The sequence below is a fragment of the Oryza sativa genome, chromosome 7 (genome assembly GCF_034140825.1).
Source record: "Oryza sativa Japonica Group chromosome 7, ASM3414082v1".
Taxonomy (NCBI): Eukaryota; Viridiplantae; Streptophyta; class Magnoliopsida; order Poales; family Poaceae; genus Oryza; species Oryza sativa.
Genome location: NC_089041.1, coordinates 16,500,794 through 16,521,340, shown reverse-complemented (window position 1 = coordinate 16,521,340; position 20,547 = coordinate 16,500,794). Strand labels below are relative to the sequence as shown.

The window sequence follows — 20,547 nt, the reverse complement described above, 5'->3', positions numbered from 1 at the left end:
GGCTAATTCAAGAATTAATAAAAGTTTTTGATGAACCGGAAGATGAAGATGAGAGCAAAGGTAAGCAAGTTGTTGATCTAGCTTTTATTGCTCGTAATGCAAGTTCTGGTGTTGATGAATCTGATGATGATAATGAAGAAAAGCTTAGTTATGATCAATTAGAATATGCTGCTTATAAATTTGCTAAGAAACTTCAAACATGTTCTATTGTGCTTGATGAGAAGGATCATACTATTGAGATTCTTAATGCTGAAATTGCTAGATTAAAATCTTTGATTCCTAATGCTAATAATTGTCAATCTTGTGAAGTTTTATTTTCTGAAATTAATGCTTTGCGAGATGTCAATTCTATTAGTTGCAAGAAATTGGAATTTGAGATTGAAAAATCTAAAAGGTTGGAGTCTTCTTTTGCTCTTGGATTTGCTTTACATGCTCGTGTTGTTGATGAGTTGATTTTGACAAAGAACGTTTTGGAAAAATACAAAGTTGCTTTTTGTGCAAGTTCTTTGGTCAATGTTTCATGTGCAAATAAGGCAAAACAAAACAATGGTGCTTTGATTTCTCAATATTGTTCAAAGTGTGGTTTGAATGAGTTGAAGTTGAAAGATGCTTTAGAGCGTGTTAATCACATGGAAGAAATTGTTAAACAAGATGAGGTGTTTTCTTGCTCAACTTGTAGAAAACAAAAAGGTCTTTTGGATGCATGCAAAAATTGTGTTGTTCTTACACAAGAGGTTTCTTATTTGAAAAGTTCTTTGGAAAGATTTTCTGATGGTAAAAAGAACCTCAATATGATTCTTGATCAATCCAAAGTTAGCACGCACAACCGTGGTTTAGGTTTTGATTCTTATGATCATCATACTAGACATCCTCCTACTGTTTTGGGTGTTGCTAGGAGAGGTGAAATTTTGATTGAATCTGAGCCTAAGAATATTGTGTTTAAATCTGCCGGCATCATGTCTTCTTTGAATGCATCTTCTTCGAAATCAAATGTTGTGCTTGCAAAACCTTCTGTTAATACTTGTGTTGCAAAACCATCAATTTCAAAACCATCTACTTCACAAACTTGTCGTGAGAAGTACACTTGTTCTTATTGTGGAAAAGATGGACATTTGGTTGGTTTTTGTTTTAGATCTGCCCATAAATAGAAAAAGAAAAGAGAAATTGCTTTTGCAAAACGACGTTGGCAAAAATCAGGTTTTAATTCGAGGAGCACGGTTAGACCGACATTGTCCAGTCGGTCAGACCGGCCAGCGGTCAAACCGCAGGTGAACGGGCGGTCAGACCAATTACCAGGCCAGGTCATATCGCAGTCTCAGCGGCGGTCAGACCAGCCTCGGGGCAAGTTATCGCATAATTCAAATCAGACTTTTGTGAAGCGTCAAGGTAAGTTTTCAGGTAAGTCTGATTCTGATTTTGTTAGTGCATTTGTACCTACTGGTTCTACTGGTCGTGTGACTCAGTGTTGGATTCCAAAATTTCTTATTTCTAACCCCAACACGGAGGCCTCGACATCTTCTCGTTCGTAGGTATTTTGGTGGCATACTCCCCATGTGCGTTCAATTTTGAGATGACGATTGCGTTGAAAGGTAACATCACTTTACTTTTGGATTGACATAATTTTGTTCTACTCTCTAGTTTATTAGCTTTTTCATATGCTAGTATTTGAGATAGTAGCTTTGGTTAATACTAATGGATGTATGTCAATTTTGAAAGTATTGGTGATATCTTTGGCTATTGGATGTTTGTTTCAAAATCTTTGATTTCTTCTTGATTTTTGCTCGAAGAGAATTGGAGGTTATTTTGAGGGGGAGTTAGTTCTTATTCGTGAATTCTTTTGGCATGGTTTGAGGGGGAGTATGTACCTCATGGTTTTATCAAGCAATAATATGACAATGAAAAAATTGAGAAAAGAGAGCTTTGTTCTATACATATGGTATTTTCTTGTGCATGCTAGCAATACTTTGAAGGTTTATTTGTCTCTAGCATAGCTTGTATATATTCTAGTCTTTTCATGAGATTTAGATTTTACTTTTAAGGGAGATGATGCATGACACTTAAATTCTATACTTGAATTAAGTAAATATGCAATGTTGATGCTAGCATATGGTTTTATTTGTAAATGCTCTATATCTATGCTTTATTGAATTGTTATTCCTCAAATAGCTTTAATTGCTCATTGTGAAAAGAGAATAAAAAATATGAAAAAAATGAATACCGAATCCTTGGAAACAGTCTTGACGACAATGACGTATTCGATGTGAGCAAAATAATGGGTGCCGAATCCCTGGAAATAGTCTTGACGACAGGGACGTACCCGGAATAAGAGAGAAAAATATGAGCAAAAAGGCTTGAAAAAAAAGGTTAAAAAATTCTCTTATTTTGTGCTAGAGCTAATTTGAGAAAGAGTGATAAATGCAATAGGTATATGTGTTTAGTGTTTATTTTTCAACCTATGTGCTTGTTAAGATGTTGCATTATAAATCGTACGAAATCATGAATTTTGATTGTTGATTCAAGCTTAATTATAAAATCTTTGGTTTATGATTATACTTTAATGCATGCTTGTTATGTTATAGATTGGTTCATCTTCTTTTTATTGCAACACATGACATGATATGCCATATGTATGATAAGCTCTTATACTTTAATGAACATAATTTCTATGCTTGATGAAATCATTGTCAAAAGGGGGAGAAGAGATGAGTTTTGGGAGAAGAGATGAATTTTGGGAGAAACATAATTTTTGGAGTTTTTGAGAAAAACATGTTTTTGGTTCAATTGAGTTGCTAGTTTAGTTAGGGTTTCAAGTTTAGTCGAGATTTTTGTAAGGAGTGCTGTTGTTGCACTTTGTAAACACAGAGAGAAGTAATAAAGTTGTCATCTACTTTGAGAGTTCTTCGATTTGTGTTTCATCGGGTGCTGCGGTCCAACCGGCGACCCAACGGCGGTCCGACCGGCGACAAGCGGCGATCAGACTGGCGGCATACGGGCGGTCAGACCGGCGGCGGCGACAGCAAGTGGCAGCTGATCTCGGAGGTCGGACCGGAGATTGAATCTCGGTCAGACCGACGGCAACTAGGCGGTTACACCGGTGCATCTACTTCGGTCAGACCGTGATCCATCGATTTCGAGGGTAACTTTTATTTCCGCTAAAAGTTTTCGGTTTTTGGGTATATCAACCATTCACCCCCCTCTGGTTGGCTTAGTTCTTGTGATTCGATCCTACAGGTACTAATTCTTGGAAATGTTTGGCAAATTGCTATTCTACTGATATTGAGGTGATTAGGTGAAAACATGACACTTCTACACTGTTGACGGTCGTTTTAGACCAATTTCAACCATCAATATAACCGGAATAAAGGAGAACTATCAATGCTTGCAAGCATATTTTGTTTAAGAATAAACTATATCCACTTGTACTTGGAATTTTATTCGTTTGCAGAGAGCTCTACATATTCGAAGGATAATCGACAGAAAATAACTGAACAATCGATCGCCGTCCGTCGAGAGATAGACGTATGGGTGGATGGGCTTACAAACTAGTAAAATAACATCAAATAGGCCTAACCATCATCACGGAGAATAAATCCCAACAAAAGACGCGCCTGCCAAAAGTGGAGGCCGGATAGGCCAGCCCAGGTTCGGCCGAACCCTAGCCGCGGCCACTCATCCCGGCCTTCCATGTGGATGCTCCAAATGCACTCTCAATGATGGTTGGAGGGCGTTTCCACCATTTCCAACTGCCATAACCGTCATTGAGAGACTATATAAAGGGGTGCTCATTCACTCTCCCATACACACTCAAGAAGAAGACAAAAGAAGCTCTCTGAAGTTTAGTTTAGTGTATTAGTGCTAGTGGAGTAGGAATATAATAGTTTTCTTAATCCTCGAGTCTTCAGGAGATTTTGAGTATGGCTCCAGCAACTCTTCCTTCTATTGTAAGACTTATAGTATTAATGAAATATTCTTTTTTATATAATTTCGGTCTTTTACTTAAGTCATATTATTCGAGTACCGACTTTAGTTCGTACTTGTCTCGATATAATTGTGTAACTAGCTTATCAGAGATATGCTTTGGTATGGGTTTAATGTTTATTTCTATGATTATTGTATGTTTGCTGCAGCGATATGGAGTAATATTTAGTAATGTGAGCATGGTGCTTAGATTATTACATACGATTAATTGGGGTTATATGCAGTGGGTCAGTACAGGTGGGCCGCTGATGGAGACAGCTCAGTATGGGTATTCCTCCATGTAGTATATACCCCTAAGGCTGTGTCCGGCACACCCTTTTCCTAACTCCTCTTCCTCGTTTTTCACGCGCACGCTTTTCAAACTGCAAAACGGTGCTTTTTTTTGCAAAAAGTTTCTACACGAAAGTTGCTTAAAAAAATCAAATTAATCTATTTTTGAAAAAAATTTAGCTAATACTTAATTAATCACGTGCTAATGGATCGCTCCGTTTTCCGTGCGTACTATTCCCGGTTGGGATCCTGGAAGGGCGAACGGAGCCTAAGTCACTTTCCTGGTATGGATACTCCTCCGTATTTATTACCGGTTGGATGGCCATAGCAGATTGTCGTAAGGAACTCGTCAATCAGGGGTGGTCTGTTGAAACACTAGGAGAGCATAATTACGGGGTATTGGTTGCATGATTGTATACTAGCAAGTGTAAACTAAATTAACTATATACAGGAAGTATAGGAATGATTCTTTTCTTATTCTTCCTCCACTTAGCCTAGATTATATTTTAGTGAAGAATACATTGGTTCTTTCTTCTGTGTGTCAACCTTATCCTACTAATGAATTGACTAACCCCTGCTTAGACTTTGGTTTATACAAGTAATATATGAATTATTAGCTTAGTACTCTCTTATCATATCTTTCCTTGGGATTAAGTACATAAAATACCTTGGATTGATCCCGGGTAAAATGCTACAATGGTATATCTGTGCACTTGCGGATCATATATGTAACCATAAATATATCAATAATATTTTGGCGCAATTGCTTGGAATTATATTTCTAGTAATGTCATTAAGAAATATCAACACACATTATGAGACTGATAAATATACTCCTCATCAAGATGATAAAATGTTGGAAGTAAAATCCATAAATGAGATGTACGTGGTATTCAAGGGTACTAATTTGTATTTGATGCACGTATGAAAGGTGACTAGAAGCAAGTAAGAAGTAAGCCAGAAAATACTCTAGGCCAAGTGGGTCAATCTTGGTGGATGACCAATCCATATGACTAAGGAAACAGATATCAAGATATTGGACCAATCTTCTTGGTGGAGGATCAATCCATGTGTCCAAGGAAATAAATATGAAGAAATTGGGTCACATGACAAGTCCATTTTATGTTCTCCATAAGTTTAACTCAGCCAAAAGGTGGAGAGTAAAGTGTGCCCTCTTTTAACAAAGGCTCGAGAGGGGATGATATCAATAAAATCCTGAACCATAAAAAATCTCTACGAAAAATAAACTCACATATTCAGATGTGTGGATATTGGCTTACGAGACCTTCGAGATAGTGCAGCCACAATTTCACCAATACAAGAAAAGGTTGTTCCTAGCCACACGAACATAAGATTTCTTCTTAAAAAAATAACGCCAACTGTTTGCTTCCTTACTCTATGAAAAAGACAATCACACAAAGTATATACTATTTATTTTGTGCACAAAATAAAACCAAGTCCAGCAAACTGTCACTTCAGCATCTACACATTCATCACAACCAAAAATTGACATGTCAACCAACATCATCTATACATGTAGCTAGATGATGCCCCGCGCTTTGCTGCAGGATATATATTTGATAATGGAGAAATGATGAAATGATTTGCATTGAAATATTATGAAAATGATTTGAGAATGACGATTTAGCATGTGTATGTTTAGTTTTAAAATAAAATAAATTGTAGATATAATTACTATATGCTTGCACGTTGAGCTTTGTGTGCTTAATAAGTTGATGTGGCATGCTTGCATGTAAGTTTTAGGAGTGCTAATAATACTATGCTTGCATGTTGAGATTTAAGTGTTGAGTGGGCATTAGCTTTATCAAAAGAAGATATGACAAATGAGAAGTGTTAAATTTTGTCTCAAAATGTAGCTACTTTTCTACTCACTTGCTTATCTCAATCAACCACGTCATCTCTAATTTTATTTCTTCACCTACTACTACTCATCTCAACCAATTACAACCATCCCATTTAATTCCATCCTATCTCCTTAATCCCCATGAAGAATTTCGAGAGGGCTTATATTCTGGGATGGAGGGAGTAACTCCCAATGTACATTAACAGGTAGTGACGGGATAGACGAACGAGGAAGCCCACGGGCTGAGGTGACAGCTAAGGTTCGGCCAAACCCCAATCTGAGTCATTGATCCTCAGCTTCCACGTGGACGTACAAGATCACCTCCCAATGACTGGAGTGAGTTAGCATGCTCGGATGGAGTGGCAAATTCACTGCCCATCACTATTGTCCTCTATATATGTAGTTGGTCTTGCTTTGACAGATATATTCTTTACAGAAATGAGTATAATACCCTTCTGCTCATACTTTTTTTCCTAACATACAAAAGAATTACAACGTAGAAGAAAATACGACGTAGAGCGCTGGCTCTCCTAGCCACAAAACAAAGGAGAGAAAAAAAAACATCAAGAGAAGTTTAATTACATCTCGCCAGGCCCATCAACGAGGCAATCCTAAGTGGGTGATCGGAACATTACCCACAAGAATTGTGAAGTGACCGGGCGATCGAACGGGACCTAAAAAAATGAAAGGCCCCAAATTATTCGCTCATACATATTCCTGTTCAAACAAGGAGTTTTGTCTTTTTGATAATCTGATACCGATAGTAATGTGAGGCTAAGGTCGATCCTAGGAAGGATGCCTGATAAGCAGTCGCTCATACAGTCCTGGCCCAGACAAGGAATTTTGTAGTGTGACATCGATAGCAATGCGAGGCCACGTACCAACCATATACAACGAACGAGCCTTCACTTACCAGTGAATCAGCTAGCTCACCCAAGCCTAGTCTATCATGGAGCACGAGCAGCTAGTGCAAGCCAGCACGGAGCTGATGCACCACAGCCTGGGCTACGTCAGGTCCATGGCCCTCGGGTGCGCCGCCAAGCTCGGCGTCGCCGACGCCATCCACCGCGCCGGCGGCCGCGCCACCCTCCACGACCTGCACGCCGCGCTGTCCCTCCACCCGACCAAGCTCCCCTTCCTGCGCCGCGTCATGCGCGTGCTGGTCGCCTCGGGCGTCTTCGCGCAGGTCAAGGAGGAGGAGGACCACTACCGCCTCACGCCCGTGTCGTCCCTGCTCGTCACCGCCGGCAGGACGCTTCTGCCGTTCGTGCTCCTCCAGCACTCGCCGCTCTGCGTGACGCCCGCCACGAGCATGGCCGAGTGGCTCAAGACCGGCGAGGAGGAGACGGCGTTCGAGATGGCGCACGGCGCTGGATTGTGGGGCGCCTGCAGGCGCGCCCCGGAGCTCGGCGATTTCTTCAACGATGCCATGGCGGCCGACTCGGCGTTCATCATGGACGCGGCCATCCGTGGCGCACGCCAGGTGTTCGACAAGATCACCTCCCTTGTGGATGTCGCAGGCGGCACTGGCGCGGCGGCGAGGGCGGTGGCTGCTGCGTTCCCGCATATCAAGTGCACGGTGCTGGACCTTCCTCACGTGATCGATTCCATTCCTGTTGATCATGGCGACGTTGTTCAGTTTGTCGCAGGCGATATGATGGATTTTATCCCCCAAGCAGATGCCCTCCTGCTTAAGGTCAGTGTCTTAGCAATATGCAATGCAAATGCAACATACTATCTGTGATGCCCTCCTGTTGCTTTGACAACATTTTTTATCACTACTACAAAAGGCCCCATAGGTGCTGGTTTAGAAACCCTGGTAAACCCTTTATAGGAGCCGCTTGCCCAACCAATACCAATTTAGGGCACCTTTGCCCATCCGCGTGGTGCCAGTTCAACCGACACCTATAATCTTTAAAAAAAAAGATTGTATTGATGCTCGAATCAACTATAACATGGACGCGGTGGAGCTAGACGAGTTGATCCACGACGGTGAGGTCGCAGGTGGCTGGATCCGGCAAGCACCGACCTAAAGGAAGCTGGATCTAGCGGCTCCTGACCTACAGGCGGCCAGATCCGACGTGGCGCGGCTCGGAGGCGGTGAGGTGGAGGAGGGGCAGCGCAGCTTGGACGGGCGCCACCAGGGAGAGGAGGAGAAGGAAGAGTGGCAGCGAATAGAAAGGGAGGAGGAAGAGGAGGAGTGGCGGCAGATGGAAAGGAAGAAACCGAGAGGTGGGATATGCTTGTATCAGTGTGGATAAGGATGGGTGGCCGGATAAGGATGGCTCGGCTCAGTTGGTTTTCTAAAAACCAACCCATATGTGATCGCGTGGAGGTGGGAAAGGTTCATAGGTGTCGGTTCTAAATAAACTGACACCTATGAGTCGATACCTACACTACTGAAGAACTGATCTTTCGTTGTGGTAGACAAAATAAAAAATATCTTGGTTATATTAAGAACCAGTACTAAAAATACTTTAGTACCAGTTCTAAAAGTCCCAGTCCCTGAAAACATTTTTAGTCCTGGTTGGTGGTGTTAACAACCGGTACTAAACAAGTACCAGTTGATGTTAACAACTGGTACTACTCAAGTACCGGTTGGTGTTACCAACCGAGATGAATGCTGGAGGATCTTTAGTCCCAGTTGGTAATAGTAACCCGAATTAAAAATTTAAATTTAGTTACGGTTGGTAACACCAACCCGGACTAAAGAAATTTTTAGTACCGGTTGTTACTAACCGGTACTAAAAATGCCTCCAGGTTAGTTTGAAAAGAAAGCATCTCTATCTATGTTAGATGTGTGTAGTTGGTGGATGGTAACACGCGTGAGGGCTGAGGTGGGAGATCTTGAGTTCGAATCCCATATACCACTCATTTTTTTTACTTGGTATTCAGTAAAGATCAAGATCTTTAGTCCTAATTTGCTTATCACTGTTGCTATATCTGGTACTAAAGGGGGTTTTCAACCGGTGTTAAAAGATTGTTTCTTCACTAGTGCTACGAGGGGTTTTGTAGTAGTGTATAGTATATATTAGGCAGTAGGAACTTAGTACAGTGATTTAGATGGTAACAAATATTCTTGATTACAGTTTGTCCTACACGACTGGAGTGATGAGGACTGCGTAAAGATATTAAAACGATGCAAGGAGGCAATTCCTTCTAAAGATAAAGGAGGGAAAGTCATTATCATTGATGTTGTGGTTGGATCCTCCTCCCAAGCAATGTGCTATGGAACCCAACTGCTGTTTGATCTAACCATTTCTATGCTAACACCAGGCATGGAGAGGGATGAGAAAGAGTGGTTCAAGATATTCAACGAGGCCGGGTTCACTGAGTACAAGATTAGTCCTGTGTTAGGCATTCGATCCATTATCGAGGTCTTTCCATAAGGCAGCAATATAGGATGGGAATTGAAATAGTTCCCTTGTATTATTATTATTATTATTATTTTCGATCGGTGATGTGCAATCTGTGTTAGTGTTCTCAGATTTTTTTTTATTCGAAGCAAAGAGTTCCAAATTTATCTGCCATAAGGGCTTTGTGTACTAGTACAGCTGCAACAGAGTTTGAATGCATTATAGCATGTAGATGAGGAACAGATTAGATTAGAGAAAGGATTGTTACGTATGTAAGACTGTTCTTCCCCTTCTTTCCTAACCCACCTTCCTCTTTTTTCGCGCACATGTTTTTCAAACCATTAAACGGTGCGTTTTTTTAAAAGTTTTCTATAGGAAAGTTGCTTTAAGAAATCATATTAATTGATTTTAAAAAAAAAATTAGGCTAATACTTAATTAATTTCTCTATATATAGATTTGGAACTCGATTTTGACAACTTCGACTATGATTCGACGGATTTGAAACTTTATGGTGTGATTTGAGAACACATCGATACTTGTCACTATCACTATTACGAAAACCATCTTTCGTGGTGGCCATTTTGGATTTCCGCTGGTGAAAATCGCAGCCGCCACAAAGCAAAGGCCAATAAAAATGTCGATCTTCGCTAGCGGTTATTTACCGCCAGAAAAAACGCATCTTCGTTGGCAGGCAAGAAAGGAACGCCCGCCAGCAAAGAGAACTCTTCGCTGGCAGTAGCCTTAGGACGGCCTCCAGCGAAGATAATTCTTTGCTGGCGGCTCACAGTATTTTAGGCCACGTGGCACGCTAGGAAAAATAAACTAAGGCTTATGTGGATGGACACGTGGCCCGACAACGAAGATATGGACCGTCCTAGTTCTGACATGTGGCCCACCAGTGAAGATGCAAATTTTTTTAAAAAAATTTAAAACATTATTATATATACTTTTTTTCTTTTGTTCGTGCGCGTGTTTCAGAGTCACACGTGGTTGATATAACTAATCGAGCTATCGATAGAGTATGTTCTCTTTCACGTATGTTAGAGCCACACATTGAGTATGAAGTAGAATAATATACATATAGTAATTCGGAAACACCTATATATATATATATATATATATATATATATATATATATATATATATATATATATATATATATATATATATATATATATATATATATATATATATATATATATATATATATATATATATATATATATATATATATATATATATGTACATTGATAAATTAATTTTGACCGACGACATAACATTTACAAGTATTTTGAATGAATTACAAAATCCTAGCTATATTATACGCCTGGTCCAGTTAGACAGGGATTCATTCTCCGGCAGGGCTAAGACTCCTTCATTGTCGAAAAATCGCCTAAGCTGATGTGCGCACTCAAGGTGGATGAAGTAGCACATGTCTGCCTGAATGTTCTGAATGGAAGTATCATCGAGCTGTCTTTCAGACTTGGGGAATTTTGGAAGCTGCATCAGATCATGACAGAATTAAGGAAATTAATTATTAACAATAATACAAGTTAGCGACTAATTTAACAAGTGTGTATTATAATACAAGTTAGCGACTAATTTAACAAGTAATTACTTACCTCGTTGTAATTCGCACAATATTTCCCATTAACCCTTAGGAACTCACAGCAGTAATATCCGCATAATACTGTTCCCACCGGTTGCTTGTGACACTTTCAACATCAAAATGATTATAAGGTATATTAGGTTATTAAATGGAAACACACAAGCATTTATGAAAATTAACTAGTACTGTTTGGCATCCATATGTACTTACCGGCCACTTATTGCGGACGAATATGCGTTCTCTTGAGTTTTTGCGTTGTCCGCCTCGCTGGTAATACCTTTTAAAAGCACTGTTTGCAGATATAATTAATTTACATTCGTCAGAGGTTAAAACACGTCATGCTAATATCTTACTTACAGATCAAGAATTCTTAGAAATTCCTGATAGGTGTTGCTATCATTGTCGAGGGAATCCAAGATGATGACTTCATTGTACTTTGGATAGAGAAGAAAGACTATCCAATGGTCGCTGCAAACGAAATTGTTAGTCGAGCCATGATTATATGTATATACTCTCAGTGCATATATATTACAACTTACTCAAAGGCACATGGGGCATAAACACACTCCTTGTCCTGCGTAGATTCAAGCGCAATAGCTACGTACGTAGCGACATCGAGCACCTTTTCATGATGCCTTTGTGCTACGTAAGCTTTCCTCTCTTCGGGAGTCATCGCCTTGATGTGTTCCGGTAGCTTCTTCCCGTCTACCGTGTATGTGTGGTTCGGCTTACTTATCCTGCACGGGTTTAGGTAGGCGACAGGCTTTTTCATCGCTTCGGCTTCCACGTAATTCATCCTGCCAACAATGGATATCAAATGAGCTACGCATATAGGTGTAGTGATCTATTAACACGTTCAAGTGTAGCACTTACAGATGTCACGTCCCAAAACGACTCTAAAATACATCCTCTAAATTATGCCTAGAATAATTAAAATCCGTGTGAAAGCCTCCAACAATTAAAATGTGCAAGGTTAAAAGTCAAATAAGGCTTGGAGGATTTTTGTATATTTCCTAAAAGTCTAAAATGCGTAAATAAATTTTAGTGGAATTTTCAGAGCACAAATAATAATTATTAAGAAATAAACAAAGTTAAAATGGTTTTATAAAAAGAAAAGCTCTAAAAAGTCCCTTTTCCCTCCCTCTCCCTCTTGGGCCGGCTCGGCCCATCTCCTTCCCCCTCCCTCTCCTCTCCCCGCGGCCCATTCGGCCTCCTCCCCGCGCGCGCGCCGCTGACGGGCGGGCCCGCCCGCCACCCTCGCTGACGGGTGGGGCCCACCCGTCATCCCCTTCCTCCCGCCGCTCCCGCCGCCTCGCCCGCGCCCTAGCGCCGCCGCCGCCGCGAATCCCGCCACCTCCCGCCGTCCCCGCGCGCAATAAAGTGGGGGGAATTATTCCCCGGGATCCCCTCCCCCTTTCCCCCCATTTTCCCTCCCTCTCTCCCTCGGATTCGTTTGGAAACCTCTCCCCTAACCTCGCCGGCGCCATTAATGGCGGCCGGGTCTCCCACGCCCGTTCCCCACCTCCTCCGGCCGCCCTCTCTCACTCCCAACCCTATATAAACCCTCCCCGAGCTCCCCACCACCGTTTCCGCCACTCACCGCCCTCTCTCCCCGCCGGAATCGAGCTCGCGCCGTCGCTCTCTCTCTCCGCCGTCGCCGCCGAGCTCCGGTCCGCCGCCGTCGTCGCCCCGACCACCTCCCACCTCGGCGCCGCCTCCTTCGGCTTAGCCGCATCCTCGCCGACCTCGTCCACCTCTCCGTTTCGGTCGCCGACCGCCGGAGCACCGTCGACCCCGTCCACCCGAGCCGCGCCGCCGCCTTCCTCCGCTCCGGTCGCCGTTTCCGTCGTCGCCGTCGACCCGGGGTGAGCCGTGGACAGCCGCTTCGTTTCCCCCTTTCCCTCCCCTCTCTCGGCCGCCGCTCCGCCGTGCCTATGGCCACCGCCGGCGACCATAGGGGCGCGGGCGCGCCGCCTCCCGTCGCTGCGCCAGCGTGGCCGCCTTCGGGCGCACCGAGCGGCTGCCGCGTGGGGCCCGGCCGTCAGCCGCCCGCGCCCTCGGGTCCAGCTGACGCGTGGGACCCACGGCGCCGGCCGGTGTGAGCCCGGGTGTGCCCGGTCCACCGTGGACCGTGGGGCTGCCGCGTGGGCCCCACTCCTGTGGACCCGGTCCGCGCGCCCCTCCCCTCGGCTGACGCAATAAACCTTTTTTTAATTAAAATTTAAATGAATAAATTCGCAAATATTCATTTAAAGAGCATATAAACTTCAAATGGCCATAACTTGGCCATTTGAACTCGGAATTGGACCGTTCATGTCTCTAATTTTTCCTTATGAAGTCAAGAACCCATTTTTGTGCTTTGTTTCAGCTTGTTATGTGGAGTTTTTTAGAGTAAAAGCATTTTCTTTTCCGTTGGTCGTGTAGACGCTGCAGCTTCGGAAGATCCGCTCTTCGTGGAGGTTGAAGCCGACGTTTGGGAAAGCGAGCAGGGCAAGTCACATCATCCTTGAACATATTGAATCCCAGTTTATAAAATTATTTTGATTTAAATTATTGCATTATCGCTTTATTTAAATTCCCGTGTTATCACTGTTTTATCTAGCCATGCCTATTTACCTTTGTTATGACCTTATTATTGTTATTGTTATTATTTCCTTGTTCACCCTAGAATAAACAAAACCCCAACTAGTGGACACTCTACTCATGGTACCACTAGTATGATTTTAGGTAGATGCTTCGCTGGTTAATTAGGCAACATTAAGTGGTTTTACAACTCTAGACTGTGGGATTTTCTCATCACCTGGACATTATGGAATGGTTTGATTATTGTGGAATTGGATTCACACCGCCCCCTCTATTCAAAATCCCCAAAATGGTTTTAGGCTGGGCTCGGGGTGCATGGTTTTGATAGTAGCACCTCGGCCATATAAGGACCGGTCTTCGGGCCTCTATTGCAAAGCACTACCGTACTTCCACATGTCTAGTGGGTAAGGCTTAGTTTGTGGCTCAGTCTGGTTATAAACAAAAGTACACGGATGGAGATGGACGAAGTCGGAGGTCGATGGACATCTCTAGGACAAATGAAGGCTACACGAGCTGCGGCCCGGTAGTCGAGATGTCATGGCACAGGGCCAGTGTCCTGCTGCTAGGGGCTCAGTCCTGCCTACCTGTCCCAGGGGTTCCGGCCATAGGTGGGGTTGGGTCGGTACTCTTGTCTATGGCTAGGATGGGTCGGAAAGTATGTCACGTCTTCCGTCCGTATACCGTGGTGGTATGTGGCACGTGGCTACACGTGAGGAAGATGTGTCTTATGGGTAAAGATGTACACCTCGGTTATGGGCAAGCCGAGCAATGTACCCAAGTTAGTGTTTTAATTCTTAAAACCTGCTTAACAACTAAAATGTGGAATGGTTGGCCTGGGTTGGCTTGGGACGAGCTGGGACCCAGGGTCGGGTTGCCAGTTCGGTCTGAATCATCAGAGGCCTTGGGTTAAGGCAGGCTCGTTTGGGTTCACGGCCTTGATTAATAATATTGTATAGCTCTGGAAACGTGTTTACAAAATAGCTTTGAGCAACTAAGTGTCTTTTAATGCTGTTTACTGCAAACCCTAACCCTTTATATCATAACCCCCTTGTACTCCTTTACATTTATCCTGCACTTGTGGGTGTGTCTTGTTGAGTACGGTGGTTGTACTCAGTCTTGCTCAATTTTTCCAAACCCAGAAGAGGAGTCCCTGGAAGATGAAGGCTTTGGTGTCTAGCTCGTGCCTGCCGTCAAGCGCCTGTGGTCGTCGCCCTAGTCTTCCGCTGTTTCTCGTTTGTCTTTGTATGTGCTGGGCCTTCGCTGCCCATGTAATAAATTAACTATTTACGCTTCCGCTTGATAAACTCTGAAATGTATCAACTTTTGGTGTACCTTGCCTCCTGGGACAAGGAATAATACACGCACGTAAGGAACGCCCGTTGGGTCAATTCCGGTCGTGACAACAGACACCAGATGGCAATCAAATTGGCGTCCGGCCTCTTCCTACGGTAGAGGGAATGCATATCGGAGAAATGGGCTTGGAGTAGACAAGGACCGCTCCAGAAGATGTTCTCCCCCACGGCAACTGTGAATGAATCGATGCCTTTCATGGTGCTTGCCCTAATGTACCAATCGTACCAACTTCTTAGTTGCTACGGTCCTTCTCTTAGTTGCCAGTCGTAAATGAATGGTTTGCCATTCTCAAACTCGTGTGGCACGTCTGGGGAATTGATATAGTTGAGATAGTCATCAAAGGTCTGCTTGAACCCTTTTAATTTTCTGTTATCAAATTCGGCATTTACGATATCTTTGTCCCTTCCTCGGAATGCCGTTACCATATAATGTTTCTTGGACGCACTTTTTGCTTTGTGCTTGTGCGTCCTTACCATCACTGGCACATCGGCACCCTTAGGTTCCTCTGGTTGCGATGGCTCTGATTGCGATTGCTCTGGTTGGTCGGGCATTGGCTGCTCAGGCACCGCTTCTATTTCACCCGCCGCTAGCTTTGTAGGCTCTGCTTGTACAGGCTCTGATGGTTGTGCGGGAGACATTTCCTGTATTGCTAGCTGTGATTGTTGCTTTGCAAGCACCGATTGTTCTTCTGCATCCTTTTCATTCCGAGGTGATGCAACAGGAGGCTCTGGTCTAGGAGGTGATGCAACTGGTGGCTCTGGTCCTGAAGGTGATGCAACTAGTGGCTCTGGTCTAGGGCGTGAAGCAATAGGACTATCCCTCGGACTGGCTACGACTGGTGGACGCGACGGTGACACCGATATCCTTGGTGGACGATCAATTCCATCCGTTGACCCTAGTTCAATATCATTCTTGTGCCATAGTATGAATTGGTCGACGGCATCTCCAAGGTACACAATCTGCTCAGTAGTTGGAAAGTCGAGCTCGTGCATCCGGTAAGCCTCAATGACCGTCCGGACCACTACCTTGACGTAGTCATCCGGAATGTCTTGGCAATGAAACCTGCGGCCTGGTATGAACCTCCCAGTTGCAACGAGTATTTTCTTTCCCGCCCTGCCGACCGGAATCAAGAGCTAGCACGGAGTATCCTCCGTTACATCATCGAAAGGATAGCTCAGCTCAGGCTCTAAAACAGCAGCACCGTGCATCATATTCTGACTCCAGTATATATTGCATTCGTCACGAGCTGCTGCCCTAGCCTGAGAGTCAATCTCTTCCTTGTAGCGATCACACTTCTTGTAGGTATAAGCATCCTGTTTGAATCCATCCTTCCAGCTAGTCTTTGAGGAAACTCCCCGTACATAGCCAGAGTGCTCCGGTTTGCCCAAGGCATAGATCAGCTCGTCCCGGTCTCTATCTGGCACGAACGTCCCGGCCTGTTGCTGCATGACGATGTTCTTCATCTTGACAGCTACTTCCTTGAGCTTCTGATCCTTGAATACTACATCCCCCTCAGGGGTGAAGACCGGTGTTCTTGCACGCACCCAGTTCCTGCTTCATGGGTTGTGATTTTTCGTAGGAACTGGTTTCCCAGCCTTCTCCATCTCTTCATCTTGTTTTGCCCATTTCTTCACCGCTTGCCGGTAACCGGTCGAGCCCAAATGATGTGGATATTCATTCCTTCTTGCTAGCTCAGCCATCTTCTGGCTCTTCTCCTTTTCTTCCGCCGATGTCTTAAGGGCAACGAACTCATCCCACTGGGCCTGTGTTATCCTTCCGTAGCCTTAAATGGCGTGAGTCCCTTCTGGACATATTTCTTATTCAGGTCCGTTTTCTAGTTTCGCCACAGCTTCCCCATTGTCTACAACGCATAATCCTTGGCTTTATCGTCATCTGTCCCCTCTGGATATTCAAACTTGCTTTGCAGCGACGTCCAACAGCTGTTCTTTCTACTCTCTGGAACTTTCTTCCAATCCTTCCATGTGATCTCCACGATATCCCTGACCACCGCCCCACATTGGTTGCTATACTTCGAACATGAGTATTCCGGTGACAGGGGTTCCCCTATCTCACTCATCCGCGTCAGAACGCTTACTTCCTTCAACAGCATGTTCTTCCCTCGCTCGACCCTCCTTTTCTTGGGTTTGCTTGAAGCTGTTGTGCGCACGACAGCTGTAGCTTCAGCTTCAGGTTTAGTTGCGGCTTGGTCTTTCCTTTTGGAGCGACGTGGAGCATTCAACTATTGTTTGCAATTCATGTGACTTTAATTAAAATCCATAGTTCGCAGTTAATATGATTGGAACTAAACATATATTATATGCTACGTACCACCGGTTCGGGAGGAACGTAGTCGGAGTCAACTTCATTGTCGCTACCGCCCTTTCTCTTCTTTGCAGGAGAAGGATGGGGGTCACTCGACGAGTGATACGATCCACTGCCTGGTTCACTTGAGCTAGACAACGAAGATTCCTCCGCGACTACTTGCATGCAAATATCTTCCTCCATGACTAGCTGAGTTTCCTTGCCCTTGTCACCCGTGGGTTGCTCTTGGGTGGGTTTGTCCATTGATATCGCTTGAAGGTGAATTTATGTTAGTTGCAAAATGGAATCATTTTATTATTGTAAATCCAAAAAGAAGGCAAAATTTAGATACTAATTTTGTACTACAACTATAAATATTTTTATCGCTAGCAAACTCCTTGATCGCTTAAAGCAATCAATGAGATTGGTAACGACATCAATATTACAATCCACCAACCCTGACCATTTCAAACTACCTAATTGAGATCATTAATTATCAAAGAATGACAGAATACAAAATGCATGGAGAATTATGGTGTCTAGGTCGGTTCCGTCCATGGACTACACTGACCAATCCACCATAATTCCCCATGCATTTTGTATTCTGTGATGGTTTGATAACCTCGGAACTACATTACATATGCGGCCAATCTATCAATTCTTCCATTTGAACTAAATTTCAAACCCTAAACCTAATTAAGTTCCTTAATTATCAAAGAATGACAGAATACAAAATGCATGGAGAATTTTGGTGTCTAGGTCGGTTCCGTCCATGGACTACACTGACCAATCCACCAAAATTCCCCATGCATTTTGTATTCTGTGATGGTTTGATAACCTCAGAACTACATTAAATCTGCGGCCAATCTATCAATTCTTCCATTTGAACTAAATTTCAAACCCTAAACCTAAAGTTCCTTAATTATCAAAGAATGACAGAATACAAAATGCATGGAAAATTTTGGTGTCTAGGTTGGTTCCGTCCTTGGACTACACTGACAAATCCACCAAAATTCCCCATGCATTTTGTATTCTGTGATGGTTTGATAACCTCGGAACTACATTAAATATGCGGCCAATCTTTCAATTCTTCCATTTGAACTAAACTTCAAACCCTGTATATGCTTTATTTATAGGAAAAGGGAACATAACCCCTAACTAGCTAGCTAGACAAACTATTTCTAGCTAGCTACCCTACCTAGCTAACCACACTGTTGCCAATCTATCAATCCATCCTTTTTCAGCTAAATGTAAACATTATCCCCCAAAATTCAATAGTTCTAGCAAAAGGGAACAAAACAACATATAAAGCAGTATACACTCCATGAATGGTTACATGTCAAAATGGCACTTAAATCCACATTCAAGTTTCAAACTAGCTACACATTCAAGTTTTAAATAACAGTTGCAACAATCTGAACGGAATGACAAAAAAAGCGCACAATTATACATATGCATTTTCAATTCACATAGAATTCATCAAAAATTTCATCCAAAAGTTCATCCAAAATTCCATGGACTGCTGCTGCATCATTCATTCATAATCATACCAAAATTCATCATTCATCCAAAGTTCATCATTCATCCACCCATTCCAAAATTCATCGTTCATCCAAAGTTCATCATTCATTCATCCATTCCATTCATTCATTCATCCATCCACTGCACTATTCCATTCATCGACGTCAGAGAGAGAGGGGTACCTGGAGAGGAGACGATGAGCAGAGGAGGCGGCGCACGGCGACGACGAGTCCCGGCCGGCACATGGCGCACGGCTTCTCGGCACGGCGGCGCGGCGGCGGTTTCTTGGCACGGCGGCGCTGAGGAGGAGGAGAGGGGGTTAATCGGTGACCAATAGTAAACGAGAGGAGGCAGGGGGCGTGGGCTCACTGTGGAGGTCCCGGTCGAGAGGAGGAGGCAGCGAAGAGGAGATCTCGGTGGCGGCGATGACGGTACTGGCGCGGCGACCGAGAGGAGGTCCCAGAGGCGGCGACGACGGTCCTGGCGGTGGCGGAGAGAAGACCAGCGGTGTCGACGAGGCGGCAGAGGAGAGGTAGCTGGATTTGGTGGCGGTGGTGGCGGCGGGTTAGAGGTGAAGGTGGATCTGGCGGCGGCGGCGGCGGTGGTGGAGACGGCGGCCCGAGTAGGAGGAGCCGGTGGAGAGGAGGAGGATCTGGTGCGGCGGCGGTGGAGACAGCGGAGAGGAGGAGGTGGAGAGAATGGAGGAGCTATGTCCGAAAAGTGGATGGTGCGAATGGAGGAGGAAGCGGCGGCGGTGGCCGGTGCTAGTTTTATCGCTGGCGGCGGCGCTCGAAATTTTGGCAGCCTGGCGGCACAAATTTTAGGGTTCGCGCGACTCCGTGACATAGGAAATTTTCAGCCGCGTGCGCTAGCTACTTATAGGCGAAGACATCTTCGCTGGTGGAGGAACGCACCGACCGCTAGCGAAAACATTTTCGCTGGCGGAGGATTCTGTGGGCCGCTAGCGAAAAGGGTTTTCGCTGGCAGCAAGCTTATGTGGGCCGCTAGCGAAAACAGTTTTCGCTGGCGGTAGCTTATGTGGGCCGCTAGCGAAAACAGTTTTCGCTGGCGGTGGGCAAAGCCGGCCGCCAGCGAAAACCCTTTGGCCCCACATGTCATTCTCAACTGAAAAAATAATTTTATTTATTTCTACACATATATGATTAATTTATCAAAAAAAATATTACTTTTTTTAATGTTTGCGCCTGATATTTTTTTAATGCATGCATACAAATAAATTTATACCAAACTATTTCTTGATCCTACAATTATCATGTCACCATATTCCATATACAAAATTTTATCATCCATCATTGTCACGCATTATAATACATTAAAATTCATCGATACGTCCAACAAGATATACATATATTATGAATTAGCATCTAACACTTTTCCCTACACCTTCATTTCTTATGTATGGCTTCGGCGATTCACCAATTGATTCTTCGACGCGTAATATCTTGTTTCAAAAATCTGTGAATAGTGTCATGTTCTCATATTGATTGTATGCCTCGACATCTTCGACATCATCAACTCCTAAAATCTTTTGTTTTCCCGAAATAACTATGTCTTTCTTCAAATGAGATGGGTATGTCACATAGAAAACTTGAGCGACCCGATCGGCAAGCACCCATGGGTCATCCTTGTGGCCTACGTTGTCAAAGTCAACTATTGTCAGCCCAAAATTGTCCACAGACACGCCAGCTGG

General features: G+C 43.8%; 1 protein-coding gene across 3 annotated transcripts; it reads left to right on the top strand.

The window, feature by feature from the left end:
- Positions 1–6,936: 6,936 nt before the first annotated feature.
- On the top strand, positions 6,937–14,992 carry LOC4343171 (acetylserotonin O-methyltransferase 3-like). Of its 3 annotated transcripts, XM_066312208.1 has the most exons (3): positions 6,953–7,808; positions 13,503–13,568; positions 14,801–14,992. In XM_066312208.1, the coding sequence occupies exons 1-3, from the start codon at positions 7,062–7,064 to the stop codon at positions 14,939–14,941; spliced, it is 954 nt and encodes a 317-aa protein (XP_066168305.1). In that variant the 5' UTR covers positions 6,953–7,061; the 3' UTR covers positions 14,942–14,992. The 3 variants fall into 3 exon arrangements, with proteins under 3 accessions (XP_015645070.1, XP_066168305.1, XP_066168306.1); XM_015789584.3 differs by lacking the exons at positions 13,503–13,568; positions 14,801–14,992 and adding an exon at positions 9,202–9,720 and having other exon boundaries at positions 6,937–7,808; XM_066312209.1 differs by lacking the exon at positions 13,503–13,568.
- The last annotated feature ends 5,555 nt before the right edge of the window (positions 14,993–20,547 follow it).